We start from the raw sequence: 22,679 nt of genomic DNA on the forward strand, positions 1-22,679 counted from the left end.
TAAGTAAATTCTTCCAGAACCTTAGTAAGAGTTTAAAAATTTTGCCTGACCGGGAATCAAAACCGGTACCCGGTACCTGGTCGAACCAGGATGCTTCATTTTAAATCTTTTAACTCTTCTCTCCAAGCTCTAACTAGAACCAGAAACTTATTGCACCTAGATTGCACCCTTCCAATGTGTCCTGAAAAGAGGAAGACCGCAAGTTTCACTTAATAACACAAGAATTAACTGCCTACTTGCCTCGACATAGGATTAGTAAATTTTGTAAGAATTGTGAAAATTATTTAACGGACTTCTCAGAAGTTTTGTGTGTAGGCTTAGATTAATAAAGCTGTGTAGGTAATGCTCAAGAAAATAATTTTATTCAAGTTAATCAAAGTTCAAACGACAAAAAACTGTCATAACATTGCGATTAATTCTGTGGATCAATTTTCCATTTTCCCAATGATTTTCAGGACGATTTGAATTTTTTTCAGATTGTACTTTGAGATTTTAAAATAGTCAGTTTTTTTGTATAACCAGTTTTATTTCTTAGGAAATTATTTACACATTTATTTATCGCAAAAATATGACAATATATTTTTTGAATCTCGATTCAAAATAAAAAATTTTTCTTTCTTTCTTTCTTTCTTTAAAAAATAAGTTAGTATGTGGAAAACGGAACGTAATATTTTTTGCATTTAAGCCGCAAGATGGCGCTCCCGTTGCATAATTAATTGACGCATGCGCCACACATTGCAATCAGCTGTCAGAAAGAACAAAATCACGTAAAAACAAAATTATTTGTGTCTTTAGATAATTCCCGTCAATATGGCGGGGCAAAATCCAGGTTCGCCGACTGACTTTCAGTATTTTTACGAGGATGAAGTGTATAAAATCAACAATCGCGGGCAAGTGGTCTTCGGCCTCGTACTCGAAAACTATGAAGGCATCTCCAGTGATCAAGAGAGCGACATTGAAGCAGCAGTGCAAAAAGGCGAAATTCGCGTTGTGTGGCACCCTTCCGGCACTGAACGAGTTATATCCGAGAAGTCGGTAAGTAGAAAGAGTTTCCTGAAACGCGGACGGAGTGCCGGCCCAGTCATGCAATCTGCGACGGAGTATTGAACAATAATAAATTAGGTCTCCTTTAATGAGCACAACAACCCCTAAACCAAGGTCTAACCCATTAGGTGCATCAGAAAAACGTAGGTTACCTCCAGGAAATTCCAAATAGAAAGTATAAAGTTAAGGATATGAGCAATGTCATGTTTTAATGAGTACCCACAACTTGGATATTATGTTTTGAAATGTGCTACATTTACCAGTCGGATTACAAGGTTATTCATACTTGCTGAAACCTGTAAATCTTAATAAATTTGAATTTCAGTTGCCATGAAGCAAGTTTAAAAGTAAAATTACACATTTTCATTTGAAAATGTGCTCAGGCTTATTGCCAACTGTATTAATAGTTAATACCATGCTGCACATTTAAAATACTGTTATTGTAGGTGGTAAATCAATTGCTAATAATTTGCCTATGTATCATGAGGGAGATCTAAAATGGTTCTAATACCATATACAATATTCCTTATAATGACAAAATGTAGTTGTAAATTACTGAGGTACGAGTTGTACAACAAAAAAAATTCAAAGTAAAAAATCTTTTAATATTGCTGTATTGAAAACTTTGCTTACGTTTTCTTTCTTTATACATTTGTATGGATTTTTTTTATTTCATAACCTCGTAGCGCCCACGCGCCTTTTGATAACCCAAAATAAACATGGCGACTACAGCCCAGAACTTTTTTCAACTAACTTTCAATTACCGCCCATGCGCCTTTTAGAAGGCCATATTATTAAACTTTGTCTAGATTTTTGAAATTTCGCGGCTTAAAGAAATAATTTAATTCGATTTCTGAACGAAATATTAGGGAACAGTTTCCGGTATGCTACCATTGGCTGTCACAATTGACAGATGGGATTTTTTGAAAAATGGCCGGCGGTATGGACGGCTCACTAACACGTAGTTAGTAAATCGCATTTTTTTTATGATAATCCGTGGTTGTCGAGTATGTTTTTATGCAAAAAGTTGCTAACGAATAGGTATTACTTAAATAGAGATAATTACTTTGCATTTTTAGGGCAGAAATTCTGCGAAATCTTGGTTTGAAATAATATGTACTTTGTGAAGGCGGTTGGGTCGAAGCTAGTACTAAAAATATCATAATATTTTTAGTTTGTGGCTTTGTGTTATATTGGTTTATGGAATATTACTAATATAAAAATGCAACTTATCTTTCACTAATAATTAATTTAATTAATTAATTATTTGTCGGCCGTTTGGTGTAGTAGTTCTAAAAGGGACTACTATGCCGAGAGGTCCCGGGTTCGATTCCCAGCCGGGCAGAAATTGAAATGATGAATTTTAATTTCTGTGATGGGTCTGGGTGTTACTAGTATAATATGTATGTATTTAAAACGTATATAATGTAGTATATCCGTTAAGCGAGCACCCATAACACAAGCATATTAATTGCTTACTATGGGGCTAGATAGCGTTATGTGTGAAATTGTTCAAAAATATTTATTATACAGTGTGAGTCACGTTAAAGTGTACATATGAAAATAGATGAAACTAAACCTATTTTTATCGACAAAAAAGAGGTCAAAAAATTTTTGAGATTTTTTTTAAATTTTTTATAGAATTTTTTTTCTTCCAATTACTTATTGTAAAGAAAACGTAATAACTTTTAAACTAAGCGGTATATCCTGATAAAATAAAAACAGTAATAATGCTAAATAACAGGCGATACTAAAAAAATACATAAAATACACAAAAAAGGCCAACAAATAATAAAAAATGATACTTTTTGAAAAAAATCTGCTTAAAAATTCGTGTTTTTTTGGTTATTTGATAAATTTCTCCAAAAAATGCCCCTATAACCGGTAGTTTTTATTACTTTGTATTATTCTCTATCGTATTACCTTCGTAAAACCAAAAATCGCATGTCTCTATCCCTATCACAACGTTTGCAATGATCGTTTGAACTAAGCCTCTCCGGGCGCGCCATTCAACGCTTCGTTAACAACAAAACTGAAAATGGCTCTAGATTTGTAATTTTGATAAAGACAAGTTAGATTTCAAATAAAAACAAAAGATTTCGAAGTAAAATAAGCATTTTAGTTAAAATTAAAATTGTCTCTACCTGTAGCGGAGTATAATGTTGTGGCAGGCCTTTGTTCAAACGATCATAGCAAATGTTGTGATAGGGATAGAGACATGCGATTTTTGGTTTTACAAAGATAATACGATAGAGAATAATAGAAAGTAATAAAAACCACCGGTTATAGGGGCATTTTTTGGAGAAATTTATCAAATAACCAAAAAAACACGAATTTTTAAGCAGATTTTTTTCAAAAAGTATCATTTTTTATTATTTGTTGGCATTTTTTGTGTATTTTATGTATTATTTTAGTATCGCCTGTTATTTAGCATTATTACTGTTTTTATTTTATCAGGATATACCGCTTAGTTTAAAAGTTATTACGTTTTCTTTACAACAAGTAATTGGAAGAAAAAAAATTCTATAAAAAATTAAAAAAAAATCTCAAAAATTTTTTGACCTCTTTTTTGTCGATAAAAATAGGTCTAGTTTCATCTATTTTCATATGTACACTTTAACGTGACTCACACTGTATTTATTATTATTATTAATTTAATACTCTTTACACTACTAATTTTTTGTATTATTTAATTTTACATCACTTAATACTTCCTTTTAATCTAGAATTTGTGGCCCGATGGCCTTTGTAAAGAACAAAAGGTAGACAAATAATTGAATTTAAAAACACATGCTAATATAATCATAATTATACCCTGAAAGTTTCACTTCAAACCGGTAACTCTAACACATACGAATTTCAACTCAAAATCTTGGGCTGATAGGACTATAACTATAAGTCCTATAAGAAGGACGGTCGGGTCGTAGTTAAAGAGGATCCAAAAAATCCGTGGGCGCTACGAGGATAAGTTATAAAAAAATTAAAACTGCATACAATTGCTCCCGTTGTACATATTTTTATCCTTATTTTATTTTTTCATTGTTAAGAGACTGGTTTAAGTAAATTACAATTATTTTAAAATAAAGATTATTTAGATTTCTTCACCTGTTCAAAGGTACTACAAACTTATTTTTTTGTCTTTGATGGATTAAACATTTTACTGTTTTATAAGTGATTTATTGTTTAATAAAAAGTATTAAAATAATATTTCTTCACAAAATTAGTTGCCAATTAAAGATGAAAAATATGTTTTCATAATCATTTTATTTATATTATTATCTTTCTGAATGTAATTACATTTTAGCATTATACCCATTTTTAAAATTTTTATTGATTTTCTGCCCAAAAATTTTTCAATATATCAAATAGTAACAATACCCAAAGACTTTTTAAGCAAATAAAGAAATATTTTTCATATACATGAAATCAACTTGAAAATGATAGTGGCACTTTTTATTCAAATAAACTTACATTCTAGAGTCCCTATCTCTCAACTATGGACTTGCACACACCTGAGAATAATTTTCTAAATGTTATTTAGCTAACTTATAATAAGTTTAATCAATATTTCATTTGAATTTAAGTTCCAACAGAAAATTGTTTTTCTTTGTTGAGAGAATATCACTGCAACTGGTAACATTATTGGTATTTAATTGTGTTTGATTCAGTCTTTAATGCAATACGTTATCTTGGATAGATAGATAGATAGAAAGTATTTATTTGTCTCAAAACAGTTTCAGTGTACAACAGACAAAAAGTTCTATGACTCAGTGATTGCAAAAGACCCACAAACCCTCTCTACCATAGCAAAATATAAATATTAATTTTCACTTAAAATTACTTAGGTTGGACTTGCGGATCGTTCGCTGATGCCCGGCGATGTAGTACGGCGCCTTATAGCTGGCAAGGACACGCAACGCGGCTACTGTCGCGACATCGTGATGACTGCCGCCCTGCAGATCGTCGGGACGAAGCACGTGATCCCCAACGTGGCTAGTGAACGACTCCAACCGCTGGAGGAGTTTACCCCTGATTTGGCCGTCTGCCTCGACTCCTGGGTTGGGACTTCTAAGGTGAGATAATTTTTCGAACTATAAATTTGTCTCTTTTATTAATATTGAGTAAAAAGATATTTTGTGCATTTGTGGAACAGAATCAGCTCAAAGAAAAATTGTATTGTGTGAAGAAACAAAAACTTTGTAAGAGCTAACATTGGCTAACATTCGGTTTCGGTGTCAAACTGCCGATTCGCGTGTCAATTTATTCGATCCTCGGCGACTATTGAACTATTTTTATTAACGAACTTCAATACCAGCATTTATTTAGTGTAGCTACCTAAAAAAACTCGTTTTTTTGTACAAATTAATAAAGTTTTACTAATAACCTCGTACATTTCTTCCATAGGCAGTGCACAGCAAACTGCGTCTTGTCTCAGCCGACGGCTCCCGGCTCGAATACCCGGACTTAGACAACTGTCCCCTGGAGGACTACTCGATGCGCCGGCGCCGGTCCACCCCGTACTCCTCGTCTGAGTTCTACCCGGGGCAGGTGGTCTACGGTCCCCTGGGATCGCTGGACAGTGCCAACTGGCTGCACGTCACTAAGGAGATGAAGGCGGCGAGGAAACACAAGATGCACGATCACAAGGTATTTAGTGAAATCCTGTTATGTTGTTACAAGCCTTTCCAACTTAGACAACTGTCCCCTGGAGGACTAAACGATGCGCCGGCGTCGGTCTATGCCATACTCTTCGTCCGAGTTCTACCCGGGGCAGGTGGTCTACGGTCCCCTGGGCTCGCTGGACAGCGCCAACTGGCTGCACGTCACTAAGGAGATGAAGGCGGCGAGGAAACACAAGATGCACGATCATAAGGTATTTAGTAAAGTCCTGATGTTGTTACGAGTCTTTCCAACTTGGACAACTGTCTCCTGGAGGACTTCTCGATGCGCCGGCGCCGGTCCACCCCGTACTCCTCGTCCGAGTTCTACCCGGGGCAGGTGGTCTACGGTCCCCTGGGCTCGCTGGACAGCGCCAACTGGCTGCACGTCACTAAGGAGATGAAGGCGGCGAGGAAACACAAGATGCATGACCATAAGGTATTTACTTATTTAGTAAAGTCTGTTGTATATGAGCGTACTTAAATGTCTTTCCAACTTGGACAACTGTCCCCTGGAGGACTACTCGATGCGCCGGCGTCGGTCTATGCCATACTCTTCGTCCGAGTTCTACCCGGGGCAGGTGGTCTACGGTCCCCTGGGCTCGCTGGACAGCGCCAACTGGCTGCACGTCACTAAGGAGATGAAGGCGGCGAGGAAACACAAGATGCATGACCATAAGGTATTTACTTATTTAGTAAAGTCTGTTGTATATGAGCGTACTTAAATGTCTTTCCAACTTGGACAACTGTCCCCTGGAGGACTACTCGATGCGCCGGCGTCGGTCTATGCCATACTCTTCGTCCGAGTTCTACCCGGGGCAGGTGGTCTACGGTCCCCTGGGCTCGCTGGACAGCGCCAACTGGCTGCACGTCACTAAGGAGATGAAGGCGGCGAGGAAACACAAGATGCATGACCATAAGGTATTTACTTATTTAGTAAAGTCTGTTGTATATGAGCGTACTTAAATGTCTTTCCAACTTGGACAACTGTCCCCTGGAGGACTACTCGATGCGCCGGCGTCGGTCTATGCCATACTCTTCGTCCGAGTTCTACCCGGGGCAGGTGGTCTACGGTCCCCTGGGCTCGCTGGACAGCGCCAACTGGCTGCACGTCACTAAGGAGATGAAGGCGGCGAGGAAACACAAGATGCATGACCATAAGGTATTTACTTATTTAGTAAAGTCTGTTGTATATGAGCGTACTTAAATGTCTTTCCAACTTGGACAACTGTCCCCTGGAGGACTACTCGATGCGCCGGCGTCGGTCTATGCCATACTCTTCGTCCGAGTTCTACCCGGGGCAGGTGGTCTACGGTCCCCTGGGCTCGCTGGACAGCGCCAACTGGCTGCACGTCACTAAGGAGATGAAGGCGGCGAGGAAACACAAGATGCATGACCATAAGGTATTTACTTATTTAGTAAAGTCTGTTGTATATGAGCGTACTTAAATGTCTTTCCAACTTGGACAACTGTCCCCTGGAGGACTACTCGATGCGCCGGCGTCGGTCTATGCCATACTCTTCGTCGCGAGTTCTACCCGGGGCAGGTGGTCTACGGTCCCCTGGGCTCGCTGGACAGCGCCAACTGGCTGCACGTCACTAAGGAGATGAAGGCGGCGAGGAAACACAAGATGCACGATCATAAGGTATTTAGTAAAGTCATGTTGTATATGAGCGTTAATGTTACGAATCTGGAGGACCACTCGAACTCGTTTTGACATGCCAAAAGAACACGTATCTACCGCGTGCTAGAGCGCTCATGATACTCGATATAGCTCCGAATTGTGTTGGTAGAATGTGGACAGCTTCATGTTAACGCTTTTTAATTAACGAAGCCTTTCTCTGAAAGACTGTCTGAAACTTTTTATGAAGTTACTCATATCAAGAAATCTGTAAAACTGTATAAAAATGCAAGGATTTTGAAGTCTCGGTACTTGACTCGCTATCATCTCATGACCACTCGCTATCCAATGTAGTATCATCAAGCAGCCAACATGACCAGTCTGTCCCAGTATCACAATGAAACTTTTGCCCACAGTTCACCGTGGAGGCAGTGGTGACGGAAAGCGTAAGCGTGCACTGGCAGTGCCGCGCGTTGTGCACGCTCCCGACCGACGCCGCCGCGCCTACGCAGCCCAAGTTCCTCGTCGAAGGTGAGCCGTAACACGTAGGGCATAAGGCACAGTATCGCGTAAACGTTACTGTCTATAAGAGTCAGGTTTGAGTGTAAGCGTGCACTGGCAGTGCCGCGCGCTGTGCACGCTCCCGACCGACGCCGCCGCGCCTACGCAGCCCAAGTTCCTCGTCGAAGGTGAGCCGTAACACGTAGGGCATAAGGCACAGTATCGCGTAAACGTTACTGTCTATAAGAGTCAGGTTTGAGTGTAAGCGTGCACTGGCAGTGCCGCGCGCTGTGCACGCTCCCGACCGACGCCGCCGCGCCTACGCAGCCCAAGTTCCTCGTCGAAGGTGAGCCGTAACACGTAGGGCATAAGGCACAGTATCGCGTAAACGTTACTGTCTATAAGAGTCAGGTTTGAGTGTAAGCGTGCACTGGCAGTGCCGCGCGCTGTGCACGCTCCCGACCGACGCCGCCGCGCCTACGCAGCCCAAGTTCCTCGTCGAAGGTGAGCCGTAACACGTAGGGCATAAGGCACAGTATCGCGTAAACGTTACTGTCTATAAGAGTCAGGTTTGAGTGTAAGCGTGCACTGGCAGTGCCGCGCGCTGTGCACGCTCCCGACCGACGCCGCCGCGCCTACGCAGCCCAAGTTCCTCGTCGAAGGTGAGCCGTAACACGTAGGATGTAAGGCACAGTATCGCGTAAACAGTTCATGTCAATAAGGGTCAGGTTGGACTGTCAATGTGCACTGGCAATGCCGCACGCTTTGTACGTTGCCCACCGACGGAGCCGCGCCCACGCAGCCCAAGTTCCTCGTCGAAGGTGAGCCGTAACACGTACGACATAAGGCACAGTATCGCGTACACGTTAATGCCATTAGTCTGGGCACGAAACTGGTGACGGCCGAGCGATGGCGAGGCGACGCGATGGAGCGGCGGCGATGCATACAACAACATGGTAGTATATGGCGACGCGCACGAAATAAGCGGCGGCGGAGCAGGGCGATCGCGATATTAGGCCTCAGCCTCGAATTTAGCGGGCAGCGGGGCGGCGGCGGGAGCGGCAGGATCTTATGCGTAAAAACAAATAGACCGGTTCTCGAAAACAGCGGCGCGGGAGCGTGCAACGAGCGGGCAGCGCACTCCTTCTTTTGCCCACAATAAATCGAGCGTTAGGAATAAATTTGAATTGTTCAGACATTTAGTTTGCGAATAAAAACAAATATCTCGACAACACAACACTTTGCCGCGCGAGCTGCCCGCTTGTTTCGAGAACGGGTCTGCGTTGCCCGCCCCGCTCCCGCGCCGCCGCCGCTCCCGCGCCGCTGCCCGCTAAATTCGAGGCTGAGGCCTTAGTCCTCGTCGCCGTCGCGGCGCCCCGCCATCGCTCGGTCGTCGCCAGTTTCGTGCCCGCGGACTTTAGGTCAGGGACTACGTCAGCTATGAAAACTAAGCTTAGCTTAGCTCTTGGTCTGCAGCTCGCATAAATATGAAACTCAACTAACTTCGTTAGTTCATAGAACGCAAACAATAAAAATTAATAGTATCATTGTCTGCACAATCTACTTCAAAAATGTTCCGCTCTTATAACTCCACAGAATTTCTAATGTGCATAAATTGTTTATCTTTGTCCAAAACGGTACACCTTCGCGGTTCATTTGTTGTAACCCACATTTCTGTGCAGGTGAGGATCTGAAGAATTTGAAGCTGCTGAATGTCTTCGAACCCTGCACCCTTCAAGTTGGAGACAGGAATTTCCTCACCATCGGTCCGGAAGACACGTTCATCAGCAAGAAGCAATGGCGTAAACAACATAGTAAGTTGTAATATGAATAAATTAATAACAAATCTTCCAACATGCACACCACACTCCAAAATATACTTTTCCAAGCATTCATAGCATTTTCTAGTAACTATAATATAGTCAAAAGAAACCTTGCAACGTGTTTATTTACAACTGTGCCGTCGTCAATATCAAGCTAAACAAAGGCACTTTATAAGGTTGCGATAGCACGATTTTGCAGCTTTAAGTCTGATTTGCGATTGTGGTTGTTTGCATATAGCATTGTCAACTTAGCTTAGTAAATAAATACACAATGTTACTTTACAAAAAGTTTTGTGGTAACTTATTGTCCGAAAAAAATGATCAAACATATTGATTGCCCCAACGGCCTGAAGGATCCATCGCACAAACTTGCTGTAGTCGTTTTCATTTTGATTGGAATTGAGAGTTGTACAACTTTCTAGCTTATCTTTAAGGAAATACAATTCAAATTATCAGGCCATAAAATTGAAGCTTGTTCCCCAGGCAAATACTACAGGAACATCCGCAAGCAGTCGCGGCCGTGCAAGAAGCCGTCCAAGTCCGAGACCAACTCGTCGGACCACGTGCCTTCGCGGCCCAAGAAGAGAGCCTCCGCGCACCGCAAACTAAAATCTTCTGATGTAAGTTTGTTATAGTTTTATTATCTTTTATGTGCCTTTCATTTATGGGGGTAATTAGGGCTCCCAACCTCGTAATTAAAGTGTTTTTCAGTGCGACAGAATGGCTTGCAACATAGCCCTAGACCATAAGCATTCATCCAGTCACTTTATAGACGGTGTTTCACTAACTGCATACACCTCCCTATTCTCATTTTCTACCAGCCAGAGGGATCACATACGCACCACTGCGTGTCTTTCTTAGCAGACTATATGACAAGCTGCTAATAGTCGGAAAAATACTTAACTTTTGTATTTGAATCATAGTAGAAAAAAAACACGGTCTTTTTAATTTGGCTCAATCTTTTTTTGAGACTCAGTACCATCAGCAACAGTCTTAACTATCCATTGTCTGTCATGTCGTCTCGTTCTATCGCAAAGAATCACCATTTGATGAGAGCGAGAGCAAAAACGGAAATGGATAGTTAACAGTGTGGCCGTGGTGTGTACGTCAAAATAAAATGATTTTGCCAGTTAAGTATCTTAATAATAACCCATTTTCAAATTGGGCAATCCATTACCCAAAGAACCTATTCATTTAAAACAAAATTCATGTTTTCCTTAGACCAACTCCATGGAGATCGACCACGCGGACGCCAAGCTGGAGTCTTTGGACGACGCGCTAAAAGCCGACGCGAACTGTCCGAGCATCAAGATCGAGCCGAGCGGAGACACGTCACTTCCTATGGCCAGCAGCCAGGAAGACACGGCTACTGAGGAGAAGAACGACTCCGGCATCAGGTGGCCTCGATTGTAACCACTTCTCTTATTAGCGCGACTGGACTTGCCACGATCAGCTAAAGCTTGCGATTTTGTTAGATTGGGTTACTTAAAAAGATTAGGATCTGAGTGGCCTCAATCGTAACCACTTCTCTTAAAAGCGTGACTGGACTTGCCACGATCAGCTAAAGCTTGCGATTTAAGGCTTGGTATTTCTGCTAAAGTAGGTATTTCGCGCTGTCAAAATCTGCGCGCGCAATACTTCGTCGAAGACAGCGCGCCAAAGAGCTCTCGCGGCTACACAGTATAGAAATACGCAGTTGGTTAGGTTAGGTTGACTTCCTTCCGTTCAAGCGTCACACTCACAGCACTTTCTAATACAAATCATATCCAAGTGATACAAATTAAAACAACTTTCAAAATTTTTGGGAATATATTTTAGAATCGAATAAATATAGAATATAACTGCCAAAGTAAACACGGTTCAAAGAGGCGTGGCGTCACCCGACCTTCCGGAAGTTCCGCGCCGGCTAAAATAATACTTTCAAGATTACGTCACCCGACCTATCGGTAGATCCTCGGGAGCTTGAACGATTGGAAAAACATTTTATGATCAGTTACTCGTAGTAGCGATTGTCTCGCAAGCATTTGAGGTGAAACCTGTCTAGCGTACGGATATGCTTTCGATACAAAACCCAGGTCTCCGAAGAGTACAGAAGGTTTGGGAGTACTACAGCCATATATACGGAAATTTTTGTAGAGAGCTTCAGATCATGTGAACGCAGCACCTTAGACCGAAGTTTTCCGAAAGCAACCGCCGCAGAACTGATGCGGTGGTTTATTTCGCCTTCTAGGTCGCACTTGGATGTAATAGTGCTGCCTAAGTACTTGAACTTCTCCACCTGTTTCAGCACGCAGTTGTCAATGCTAATTTTTAGCGGTTCTGCATCGCCACCGAAGTCCATTGCCATAACTTCGGTTTTAGAAATACTAATTTTGAGACCATAACGACAACAGACTTCATGGAGGTTCGTAATTAAGAGCTGAAGTTCTTCAGGAGAGTTGGCAACAAAACACAGATCGTCTGCGTACATAATCTCCGTAATAACCGCATGGGAGACCCTAGTGCGGGCTTTAAGTCTAGCAAGATTGAATATTCCACCATCTGTTCGGAAACGTATCCTGATGCCAGAAGAGTTTTGCTCTAAAACTTCACCGACTGCCATTGCAAAATAGAGCGCAAACAATGTCGGGGCTAACACACACCCTTGTTTGACTCCGCAAGTCACTGTAAATGACTTACGTTATAAGGATGTTCAGAAAAGACATATGAAGCGATGCGACATTGACCCCCTAAAGTGGGAAAAAACTGCTAGCCACCGTCTGGAGTGGAGGCGCCTGGTGCGGAAAAAAGTTAACGATTTCGAAGAGCAGCGGAAATCTGATCTTGATTCGAAGCGCGATGCTCTTAAAGCCAGACCAGCAGCGGCTATCACTTACAACTACATCAGCGGTGTCCTAACGTGTCGACATTGTTCGCGCACGTTTACCAACAAGATTGGCTACTGTAGCCATGTGAGGGCACATGATAGGGCAGCCCAGGGTAGCCCTCTTATTGCGGACTAAAGGAATTTTGTCGTGGTTACCGTAGCCGAAAGCGGCTTGGGAGTATATATATATATATATATATAGTAGCGATTATTTAGAGCTTGGATAATAAATTATAGTTGTTGCAATTCACAAAGCTTTGCATGTGGTTAATTACATTAATCAGTACACGCATCAATTTTATTCAGTCTTTTTGTTTATTAATAAATCAAAATATCATACTAAAATTGCATACATATTTGTTTGTTTTGGTCTGGGTGTTTTCTTTCCATAATTTATGTATAACGTATGTACGGGGCTCTGTATCGAAAATCACTATAAGCAATGAGCATCACACACTTACCTGGAGTGCATTACCGCAGCAAAATGTTTATAAATGTTGTGCATTAGAGAGTCGAGAGTATAGCAGATAATTAGTCCATCGTGAGCAGAAATTTGTCCACTAATAGCAAAATTCGTTCAAATTATAGTTTTAAAGTTATTGGCTAGAAGATTCTTTTATCTTGCAGCTTAGACCTTTAGCTACAGATCTTAGACAGTATTTTTGTGAAAATTCTTACGCATGGTGGAGGAAGGGACGCTCTAGACACTCAAGTCTACAAGGAGTCACATCAACTCCAGTTTTAAATCAGTTGACATCTGCTGCATCTGCCATCTTTTTGGGTAGAAGATTCTTCCATCTTGCAGCGTAGACCTTTAGCTACAGACCTTAGACAGTATTTTATTGAAAATTCTTACGCATGGTGGAGGAAGGGACGCTCTAGACACTCAAGTCTACAAGGAGTCATATGAACTCCACTTTTAAATCGTTCGTTTAAAAGGATGCGAACGATTTAAATTTCAATAGGTAGACAAAATTGATAATTCTTAATTATCAAAAATTTTAGCTTTCTCCAGTAACACTGATATTATTATACTGTGACTCATCAAAGTCATCATTGTCAAAAATATCGACAAATCGCGAACTGTCACGGCCAAAAAACTGACACGCGTCCGTCCTCCGTAAGCGCCACCGCGCGACTGATTGAGATTGTCCAAGCCGTCATGGACGATTTTTTCCACATTTTTTAACATAGTAACTAAATAAGACGCAATATAAAAATTTCATCCGTTAAAAGCCCTCAAGTTATTTCTGAACTTTAGTTTAGTAAAAGATTTAGAATCTCAAATCGCTTATTTTAAAAATAAAACCATTTTTAGAAAACGAATAGAGGTAACTTTGGGAATATATTCTATCGATTCAACTTCATCAAATCGTGTTTCCATCCGTTAATAGCCCTAAAAAATATCCTCAACTATGCCCAATAAAAATCTTAGCCTTTAATTTTACTGTTTAGTACCTCAAAAATGGAAAATGAAAACCTCATTTTCGCCATTTTCTCTGCTACCCGGCCTTAATTATGATGTAATATTGGGTTAGAATGACTCCGGCATCAAGTGGCTTCGATTGTAACCACTTCTCTTATTAGCGCGACTGGACTTGCTACGATCAGCTGATCAGCTAGAGCTTGCAATTTAATAATCTTGTTAGATAAATAGGTTACTTAGAACGATTAGAGCATCAGGTGGCCTCGATTGTAACCACTTTTCTTATTAGCGCACCTGGACTTGCCACGATCAGCTGATCAGCTAAAGCTTACGATTGAATTATGTTAATATTGGGTTACTTAGAACGATTAGGGCATCAGGTGGCCTCGATTGTAACCACTTCTCTTATTAGCGCGACTGGACTTGCTACGATCAGCTGATCAGCTAAAGCTTGTGATTTAATCATCTTGTTAGATTAGGTTACTTAGTAGAACTATTGGGGCATCAGGTGGCCTCAATTGTAACCAACGTGAATGGACTTGCTACGATCAGCTGATCAGCTAGAGCTTGCTATTTTGTTAGATAATGGGTTACTTTAAAAGATTAGGATCTGAGTGGCCTCAATTGTAACCACTTTTCTTATTAGCGCACCTGGACTTGCCACGATCAGCTGATCAGCTAAAGCTTACGATTGAATTATGTTAATATTGGGTTACTTAGAACGATTAGGGCATCAGGTGGCCTCGATTGTAACCACTTCTCTTATTAGCGCGACTGGACTTGCTACGATCAGCTGATCAGCTAAAGCTTGCGATTTAATCATCTTGTTAGATTAGGTTACTTAGAACTATTAGGGCATCAGGTGGCCTCAATTGTAACCAACGTGAATGGACTTGCCACGATTAGCTGATCAGCTAGAGCTTGCGATTTTGTTAGATAATGGGTTACTTAAAACGATTTGGATCTGAGTGGCCTCTACTGTAACCACTTCTCTCTTAATAGCGTGACTGATGTCATATATTGGGCTTGAATGACTTCGGCATCAGGTGGCCTCAATTGTAACCACTTCTCTTAACAGCGTGACTGGACTTGACACGATCAGCTGATTAGTTAGAGCTTCCGATGCTTTCAGTTTAATTATATTGGGTAACTTGAGGACAGCTTGAAATACATTCAGTAATTGTTCAGTTTTATGTTCTTGATCAAAATGTAATTTGCTATAAAACACCAACGTTAATTGCTGTCCCAAGAGGTTTACTAAAACCTAGAATTTGGAATAAAACCGCATTCATATACTCAAAGATTGCATTAATTGTAAAGCAAGCCTTTATTGTCTACTGCATTAGAGACGCCTATTTCCAAAAACAGCTCATTAGCTTGTGTTAACTAAGGCCCAGAACAGACGGTGAAACGAAACTGCAACTTTGTGATGATTCTGATGAATGAAACTAAAACTGAAAGTTTCAAACTGGTCGCGTCATGTGTGGTCTCAACGGACGCTATGGCAGAAACTTAGATGCAACTCAAAAGTAACTAGCAGTTGCAGTTGCGTTTCACCGTCTGTTCTGGGCCTTAAACAAAAGATCGTCAACATAGACTAACTTGCAATATATTCCAGTCCGGAGCCGAACCGCGAGGACAGTTCGCTGTTAAACGGCGACAGCAAGTCGGAGGTGGCTCTCAACGACGACGACTCCGACAACTGGGAGAATACCAGCAGTGATGGCAGTGACACCGACAGGTCAGTGACTAGATCGTTTTATCCACGAAGACGCTCCCATCATTTTAACCGCCTTTGTGGTCTAGTGGTAAGACCACCTGCTTTAGACGCAGAGGTCCCGGGTTCGATTCCCAGTGGGGGCAGATTTTTCTGTTCGGTTTGGTAGGTGGTAGGGCTTGTTCTAAGTCCGCCTGGCTAGCTACCACCATCTTTCCTAAGTCTGGTGCCATAACAACAATGTTAACAGCATTATTGTGTTCCGGCAGTAAGAGGTAAGATAGCCAGTTCCTCCGTGGTTGAGGATTCCGGGTGAAGCTCGCTTCCACCTTCGGCCTGATCGTCACTTACCATCAGGTGAGATACAGGCCAAGAGCTTCCACGTTGTGGATAAAAAAAATCAGTATACCGTTAATCAGTATTAACGGCCGACAAAAAGTCTATAGTCTGCAGCTAGGCTAATTCTTTTCATCCAAATGACGTCCACTTCTGATCTGGACAAAGCCTTCCGCTAAGAATTTCTACAACGACCGGTCCTGCGCTACCCGCATTCAGGTGCTTTCCGCGACCTTCACTAAATCGTCGGTCCATAGTGAGAGGCCTACCCACGCTACGTCTTTCGGGCTATGGTCGCCACAATATGGCGTGTGTAGTGAATAAATCTGCTGTCTCTTTTCATAAAAGATTAAAATATTGTCCCTGTTAAGTAATTACTGACAAAAAATATCTTTAATAATCTATATTTTTGCTTCTACTACTAATATTAAAAACTTTCACTCGTCCCACTTGTATTATCGATATAATATCATAAAATGTCGTGCAGTCGCACGTAGTTAATCTTATTTCTCTTGCACGCGCCATTGTCTTACGACCTTGTCGCTAAGTTTGTACTTGACCTTTAAGCGTTATTCTAAGCTTGTTCAATAAACTATTTCGGGAACGAATGAAGACTAATTAAATAAATAGCTTGATAAACAATGATACAATTGATTAAGTAAGATTAAAGTTATTTACATGTATGGTAATTTATGGTAAATGCGTAAACAAAACTATTAAGATAACTTAATAATGTTTCTGATAAAGGTAGCGGGAAGGCGCTGGATGCAGGCCGCTACCAACCGTGCGATGTGGAAGTCATTGGGGGAGGCCTATGTTCAGCAGTGGACGTCCTGTGGCTGAAATGATGATGATGATGAATAATGTTTACATCAAGTTAGCAGCATAAATCCACTGGATATTTTGTGTGTTAACAAATGTAATAAACACGTTTTTGACTTTCGGTAGAATCTCTAATTTGTATCTTGCTTAGAACTGTATTCCACGTTTTCCAAACTTTGATATGAGGGTCCAACGTTTAAGGCTTTAAACTGGTCGAATCTAACAAAGGAACTAAATTGACTCGGTGATAGAAGGCTTTCTACATATGTAGTGAAGATTATATTCATTCATAAACAGAATTTATGAATGACACACTGTATATTTGAATACTCGGCGGAAATAAGCAACAGCCATCAGCGTAGGAGGAAACCAAGCCTTATTATCTAGACAAAAAGGCTAAAATTCGTTTCTAAAAGCATCTTTTTAACCTACAGCGGTGCCACATGGTCATCCCGCTGCTCCTCCGCCGCGTCGCAACGCGGCAAACGCTCCCCACAGCTAGCGGTGCGCTTGTTACGCGGCAAGCGCTTGAAGCGGACCGTGCGGCGCGCGCCCCCCGCGCCCCCGCCGCGCGCCGGCGACCGCGTCGTGGTGGAGACGCTGCACACCACGTCGCGCGCCAACGTCGTGTGGCAGGTGAGACTACAGCGCAGCCGTCTACACGCTTGCAGCGCGGCAGGCGCTTGAAGCGGACCGTGCGGCGCGCGCCCCCCGCGCCCCCGCCGCGCGCCGGCGACCGCGTCGTGGTGGAGACGCTGCACACCACGTCGCGCGCCAACGTCGTGTGGCAGGTGAGACACGCACACAAACACTGTAGCAGCGCGGCAAGCGCTCCCTGCAGCTAAAGCCCGGTCGCCGAGCACGTAGAATTTTGTCCAATGACCCCAAGCTACCCATCCTTGTCGCTCGCACGTAATTATGTTGCTGTCGCGCTCGCACACTCACTGCAGGCGCGCGTCGCACAGTCGCGACAGCAATATAATTACGCGCGAGCGATAAGGATGGGTAGCTTGGGGTCATTGGACGGGATTCTACGTGCCCACGGACCAGGCTTTACACGCTTGCAGCGCGGCAAGCGCTTGAAGCGGACTGTGCCCCGCCGCGCGCCGGCGACCGCGTCGTGGTGGAGACGCTGCAAACCACGTCGCGCGCCAACGTCGTGTGGCAGGTGAGACAGTTGCAGCGGTTCGAGCGCTTGAAGCGCATATTGCAGCCTCACATCGTAACACAGCTGTCTACCTACATACACAGCGCTACTGGCTACTAAAGCCTGGTCCGTGAGCACGTAGACCAGGCTTTACCCGCTGCCTCGTAACTCTGCAAGCGGGGCGAACGTAACGCTGGCAACGAAGTATCTCTCCTCCTGTCCAATATAGCCTAGTCCTGAATTCATCGATTCACCGGCATCATCATCTCACCGAACAGCGAACTAGACGTCTTTGTGGAATACTACCACTTATTATTCTGACGTGATCGAAACTTGAATCTCGCAATCATTAATCTGAGCCACCATATACAAGCGATGCTTTGTGATAAAAGGACATTTCCCCTTCTTGGCACAATAAAAATCACTTCTTCTGACGACGATACGATAACAATTATAAATTAATCAGCATTTTTTTTTTACTTTTCCACAGGACGGCACCATAGAAATGGGTATCCCTTCGACCCAGCTGTACCCGATCCACCATCTGGACGGACAGGAGTGCTTCCCTGGAGACTTTGTCGTCAGCGGCGCCGCCAACTGCGAAGAAAACCAACAGGTACTAAATCTTGTTGTTCATTTAATTTTGTTGTTTTTAATAGCCTCTAGCTCGCACTTATTACGTATCATGTAAGTTGTGAACTGCTGTATTTGATTGTAAAAGAGACTGACAAAGGTGACTGAGTTTCTTCTGCCACTTCTTCTCAGCACCAGCCCATATGCTGTCCCGAAGTAGTGGTAGGGCAAGCTATATTCGGGACGTGTATAAGCGCTCTGGAAAGGGCCTTACTACTGAATAAACTATTTGGTTTGAATAAGTAAGTGTTACGGGGCACGTAAGACAGACGTGCTATAAAAAGCTGATCGATGCGGATGTAACCCTGAGCATATACCAGCAGTGCTTTTATCTAGACCTAAACTTAAAATCTAGCTCATAAATGTACTCAATTTCTCTCCTCAGCTCAAGCACAGAGAGTACGGAGTGGTGCAACGTGTAGACCACCACGGCCGCACCGCCATCGTGCACTGGTACCGGACCTATACTAGCGCTGACGAGCCCGTGTGAGTATATTGCTGATAACTTTCTTCGGACTACTATGCCGAGAGGTCCCGGGTTCGATTCTGGGAATCAGAAATTGAAATTATGAATTTTAATTTCTGTGACGAGTCTGGGTGTTGTCTATGTATAATATGTATGTATGTATTTACAAAAAAGTGTTTAAGTATGTTTATATGGCTCAAAATCACCAAGGTTGCGAATTTCAAAATCGGTTTTATGACAAAAAAAATTGCAAGCTATAATGATGACTATTAGTTTATACTGTTGCTTAATTTGTATATTTTTAAACCTTGACAGGGCAGCGCACAGAATTCTTTATTTTTTTAGTAATATTGCTTAGTAGTAAATATCTTGCAGAAAACCATCAATTCGGGAACGTTTTCCTAAGTTTCATAAAACCCGGAAAAACAAAACAAAGCGCATAATTTGAGCTTTGTTTAAAACATGGGTATATTATGTATCTATTTTGAAGAAGCAATAATGAAATCAATACATTCAAAATTTTCTACAAGCAAAATACGTCAAAAAAATAAAGAAGTTGCTATTATTCCGCATACAATTTAAGAAATTTCATAATATTTAAAACTCTTTTAATCGAATTAACGTAATATGTACAGAACAAAAGTTCTGTAATGTAATAAATATACAGGGTGTTAGGTAAATGGGTATATGATCCGACACTAGCCCATGTTAACATGGTCATATAAATGGTATGGTGAAGTCAGAAATTTGATATCATCATTTTAATTTTTTTAATTTTCATACAAAATAAATTTGATAAAATCCGAGTTGTATGAAAATTAAAATAATTTAAATGAAGATATCAATTTTCTGACTTCACCATACCATTTATATGACCATGTTAACATGGGCTAGTGTCGGCTCTTATACCCATTTACCTAACACCCTGTATACATAATATTGAAATACCTCCATTTATGCGTATTTTATTGAAATATTGTCATGTTCCCGAAAATGATCAACCGTTCCCGGAATGACAAAAATGTTCTGTTATTGATATAATTAGGTAGAAATAAAGAAATATTTAAATTATAATCAACGATTTAAATAACTAAGTTATTTATTTATATTGCCATATTGTTCACAGTTAAGAAAAACTACTCTTACTATTAATAAATTATTATTATAATTCAGTGTTAACATCTTCATAACTCAGTCTAGTTAAACTTCTGTACCTACTCATATTAAAATATTTTTTATAAGTTTTAATCAGTTATTACAATTTCAGTCTTTTGACCTTACATCACAGTGTACTTCACTAAACTTCTGTATTAATACAAAAAATATATAAGAAACGTAAGAAAATCAACAATATATTCTGTCACGAACAACAAGTTAACTAAAAAATATTAAAATTACAAAACAAAACTTATTATTTTTCGAATAATACTGATTGATTATTTGCTCAAAATCAATATTATCATTTATCCTTAGGTTCCAGCTTAAATTTTCTAATATTGTTACGCACAGATCTCAAAAAGGTTACTAAGATTTCTCCATCATCATCTTCGACACTGTCATGTCGATGATGATGATGATGGATGATGTCCTTCCTGCCCCAGCGGCCATCAGCTCTCCGAGCTATGTGCCCCGCCCACTGCCACTTGATTTGAGCGATTGTGCGTGCTATGTCAGTCACTCTGGTTCTCCTGCGGATCTCCTCATTTCTGATTCGATCACACAGGGAAACTCCGAGCATAGCACGCTCCATCGCTCTTTGGGTGACCTTGAGCCTTCTTATGAGGCCCATAGTAAGCGACCACGTCTCAGATCCGTATACCATCACTGGCAACACGCATTGGTCGAATACTTTTGACTTAAGGCACTGCGGTATTTCGGACGTGAGAATATCGCGACTCGCATCAATAAATTTGAATAACTTGGATTGACCAGTCCCCGAAAGCAGCGCCTGTTCACAGACATGACGAGTGAACCAGCCATCGCTTCACTCGACCATATTAGAGGGAATGTAACGACCCGCCTCACTACGCCACCACCCCAGAGACATTTTAGTGATAATGACAATTCCAAGTTATCTCTTAAAAAAAGGACAAAAAGGTCTTTTCTCAGTAGGAATTTTAACAAGCAAGAATGTTACAGGATATACGAGATTTCGATATTTTCTTTGCCATAAGACGTATTTGCTTCAACATCAATCTGTTTAACTTTTATCTGCTGAATACGAGATATTGTCTCTAAATCTTCATTGTCCGAGGAAGATGAACAGTATACAGATTTATAAATGACTCTATTTTTCTATAATATTATCTGTCCTTAGCCCGTTTAATTTCTTACTGCTCTTCAGTCATTTTATCCAAAAACTTTATTTTTCTAGCATTCGCCTTTTCCCTTTGGCGCAAATAAGTTGAAATATTCTTTTTAAGCTTTTTTTGAGATTTTTTTAAATTTTTTTCTTTATCAGGAGTTTCCATTTTGCTGTAATTATAAAGACGCAAAATTTTATAATAAATGTATTAAATATTGTAAATGATTCGCCCTTACAAATAATAATCATCATTCCGAGAACGCAACAGTCATTTCGGGAACGTGCCATCATGTCCGGGAACGTTTCCGAAATGACCGTTCACGAAATGACGATTTCAAATAAGCGCGCGCTTTAATTAGACGGCAGCCAACTTAAATGCGATCTGGGTTTGTCAATAGGAAAATATTTGAGATTACTTTGTTATTTCGTGTAATAAAAAAGAATTTCATCAATAATTAAATGTAATGATTACGTTCACGAAATGACGGATTATTGATGTACGCTTTACGAATAATGAATTGAAAGGTACTTACCATTTAGATTTATTTTATTTAACGATAAATACTCTGACAGCCCGTTTTGTTATTGTTTTCTTCCTCGACTAACGTTAGACACCGAATGTCTGCGTTAACTTAAAATATTTTTTGATCGATTATCGATACGTTCACTGAAATGACTTGTGCGGTATCGGACAAACTATATTGGACATTTTTATAGTTAAAAATAAATATTTTTTTAGTATCCTTTCTAAAACTAAATTTTGTATAAAAAATACGGTGTAATAATGACATGTGTAAATTACCTTAAATTTTTATGTAAAATTTTGGACTTGTTGCTGAAGATTGTACATTAGGACGCGTTCCCGAAATGATTATCCATGCATGTATATTGATTTTGTTTAAAATTTGCTTTATTAATTAGTTATATTGTTTGATGTACACACAAAACAAGTTAGTTGAAGTAGGGTAAACCACCCAATCATTGGCACTCTACCAATTTATTGGCATGCTCCAGTTTTTTAAGAAAATTAAGGTTTTTTGTAGCCAAACCTTATATTTTTTAGTAGAAATTGTACAATAATATCATTTATTACTCAACTGGCTACACAAGTTTTTTATTTTTTCAAACATCGCGGCGCATCAACCATTTGTTTGACAAACCGCGACCTGTGCGAAAAAAACAATCGAAATATTCGTTTTTTACTAAGGTAAGAGCTATCATAATCTTTTAAAAAAATGCAAATCTATTTTGTTGTCCCTATACATAATCATTTTGTCTTATTATTGAATATATTAACTGCCTTTTTAAAACATT

At 40.7% G+C, this 22,679-nt stretch overlaps 1 protein-coding gene and 1 non-coding gene across 2 annotated transcripts in view; both read left to right on the forward strand.

Annotated features, from left to right (window-relative positions):
* The first annotated feature begins 706 nt into the window (after positions 1-706).
* The window catches only part of LOC135074815 ((E3-independent) E2 ubiquitin-conjugating enzyme), a 49,026-nt gene continuing 27,053 nt past the window's right edge, over positions 707-22,679 (forward strand). The window contains exons 1-17 of the mRNA XM_063969195.1: positions 707-1,035; positions 4,890-5,117; positions 5,449-5,691; positions 7,740-7,854; positions 7,920-8,012; positions 8,078-8,170; positions 8,236-8,328; positions 8,394-8,486; positions 8,553-8,645; positions 9,507-9,638; positions 10,131-10,267; positions 10,869-11,044; positions 15,558-15,680; positions 17,249-17,450; positions 17,486-17,605; positions 18,452-18,577; positions 18,980-19,080. Of these exons, the coding sequence (XP_063825265.1) occupies positions 811-1,035; positions 4,890-5,117; positions 5,449-5,691; positions 7,740-7,854; positions 7,920-8,012; positions 8,078-8,170; positions 8,236-8,328; positions 8,394-8,486; positions 8,553-8,645; positions 9,507-9,638; positions 10,131-10,267; positions 10,869-11,044; positions 15,558-15,680; positions 17,249-17,450; positions 17,486-17,605; positions 18,452-18,577; positions 18,980-19,080 (2,393 nt within the window). The 5' untranslated portion in view covers positions 707-810. The remainder of the gene's footprint in view (positions 1,036-4,889; positions 5,118-5,448; positions 5,692-7,739; positions 7,855-7,919; positions 8,013-8,077; positions 8,171-8,235; positions 8,329-8,393; positions 8,487-8,552; positions 8,646-9,506; positions 9,639-10,130; positions 10,268-10,868; positions 11,045-15,557; positions 15,681-17,248; positions 17,451-17,485; positions 17,606-18,451; positions 18,578-18,979; positions 19,081-22,679) is intronic.
* Trnal-uag (transfer RNA leucine (anticodon UAG)) lies at positions 15,731-15,802 on the forward strand. Its single transcript has one exon. It is a non-coding gene; the product is annotated as a tRNA-Leu (tRNA).

Source organism: Ostrinia nubilalis, chromosome 9 (assembly GCF_963855985.1).
Source record: "Ostrinia nubilalis chromosome 9, ilOstNubi1.1, whole genome shotgun sequence".
NCBI lineage: Eukaryota > Metazoa > Arthropoda > Insecta > Lepidoptera > Crambidae > Ostrinia > Ostrinia nubilalis.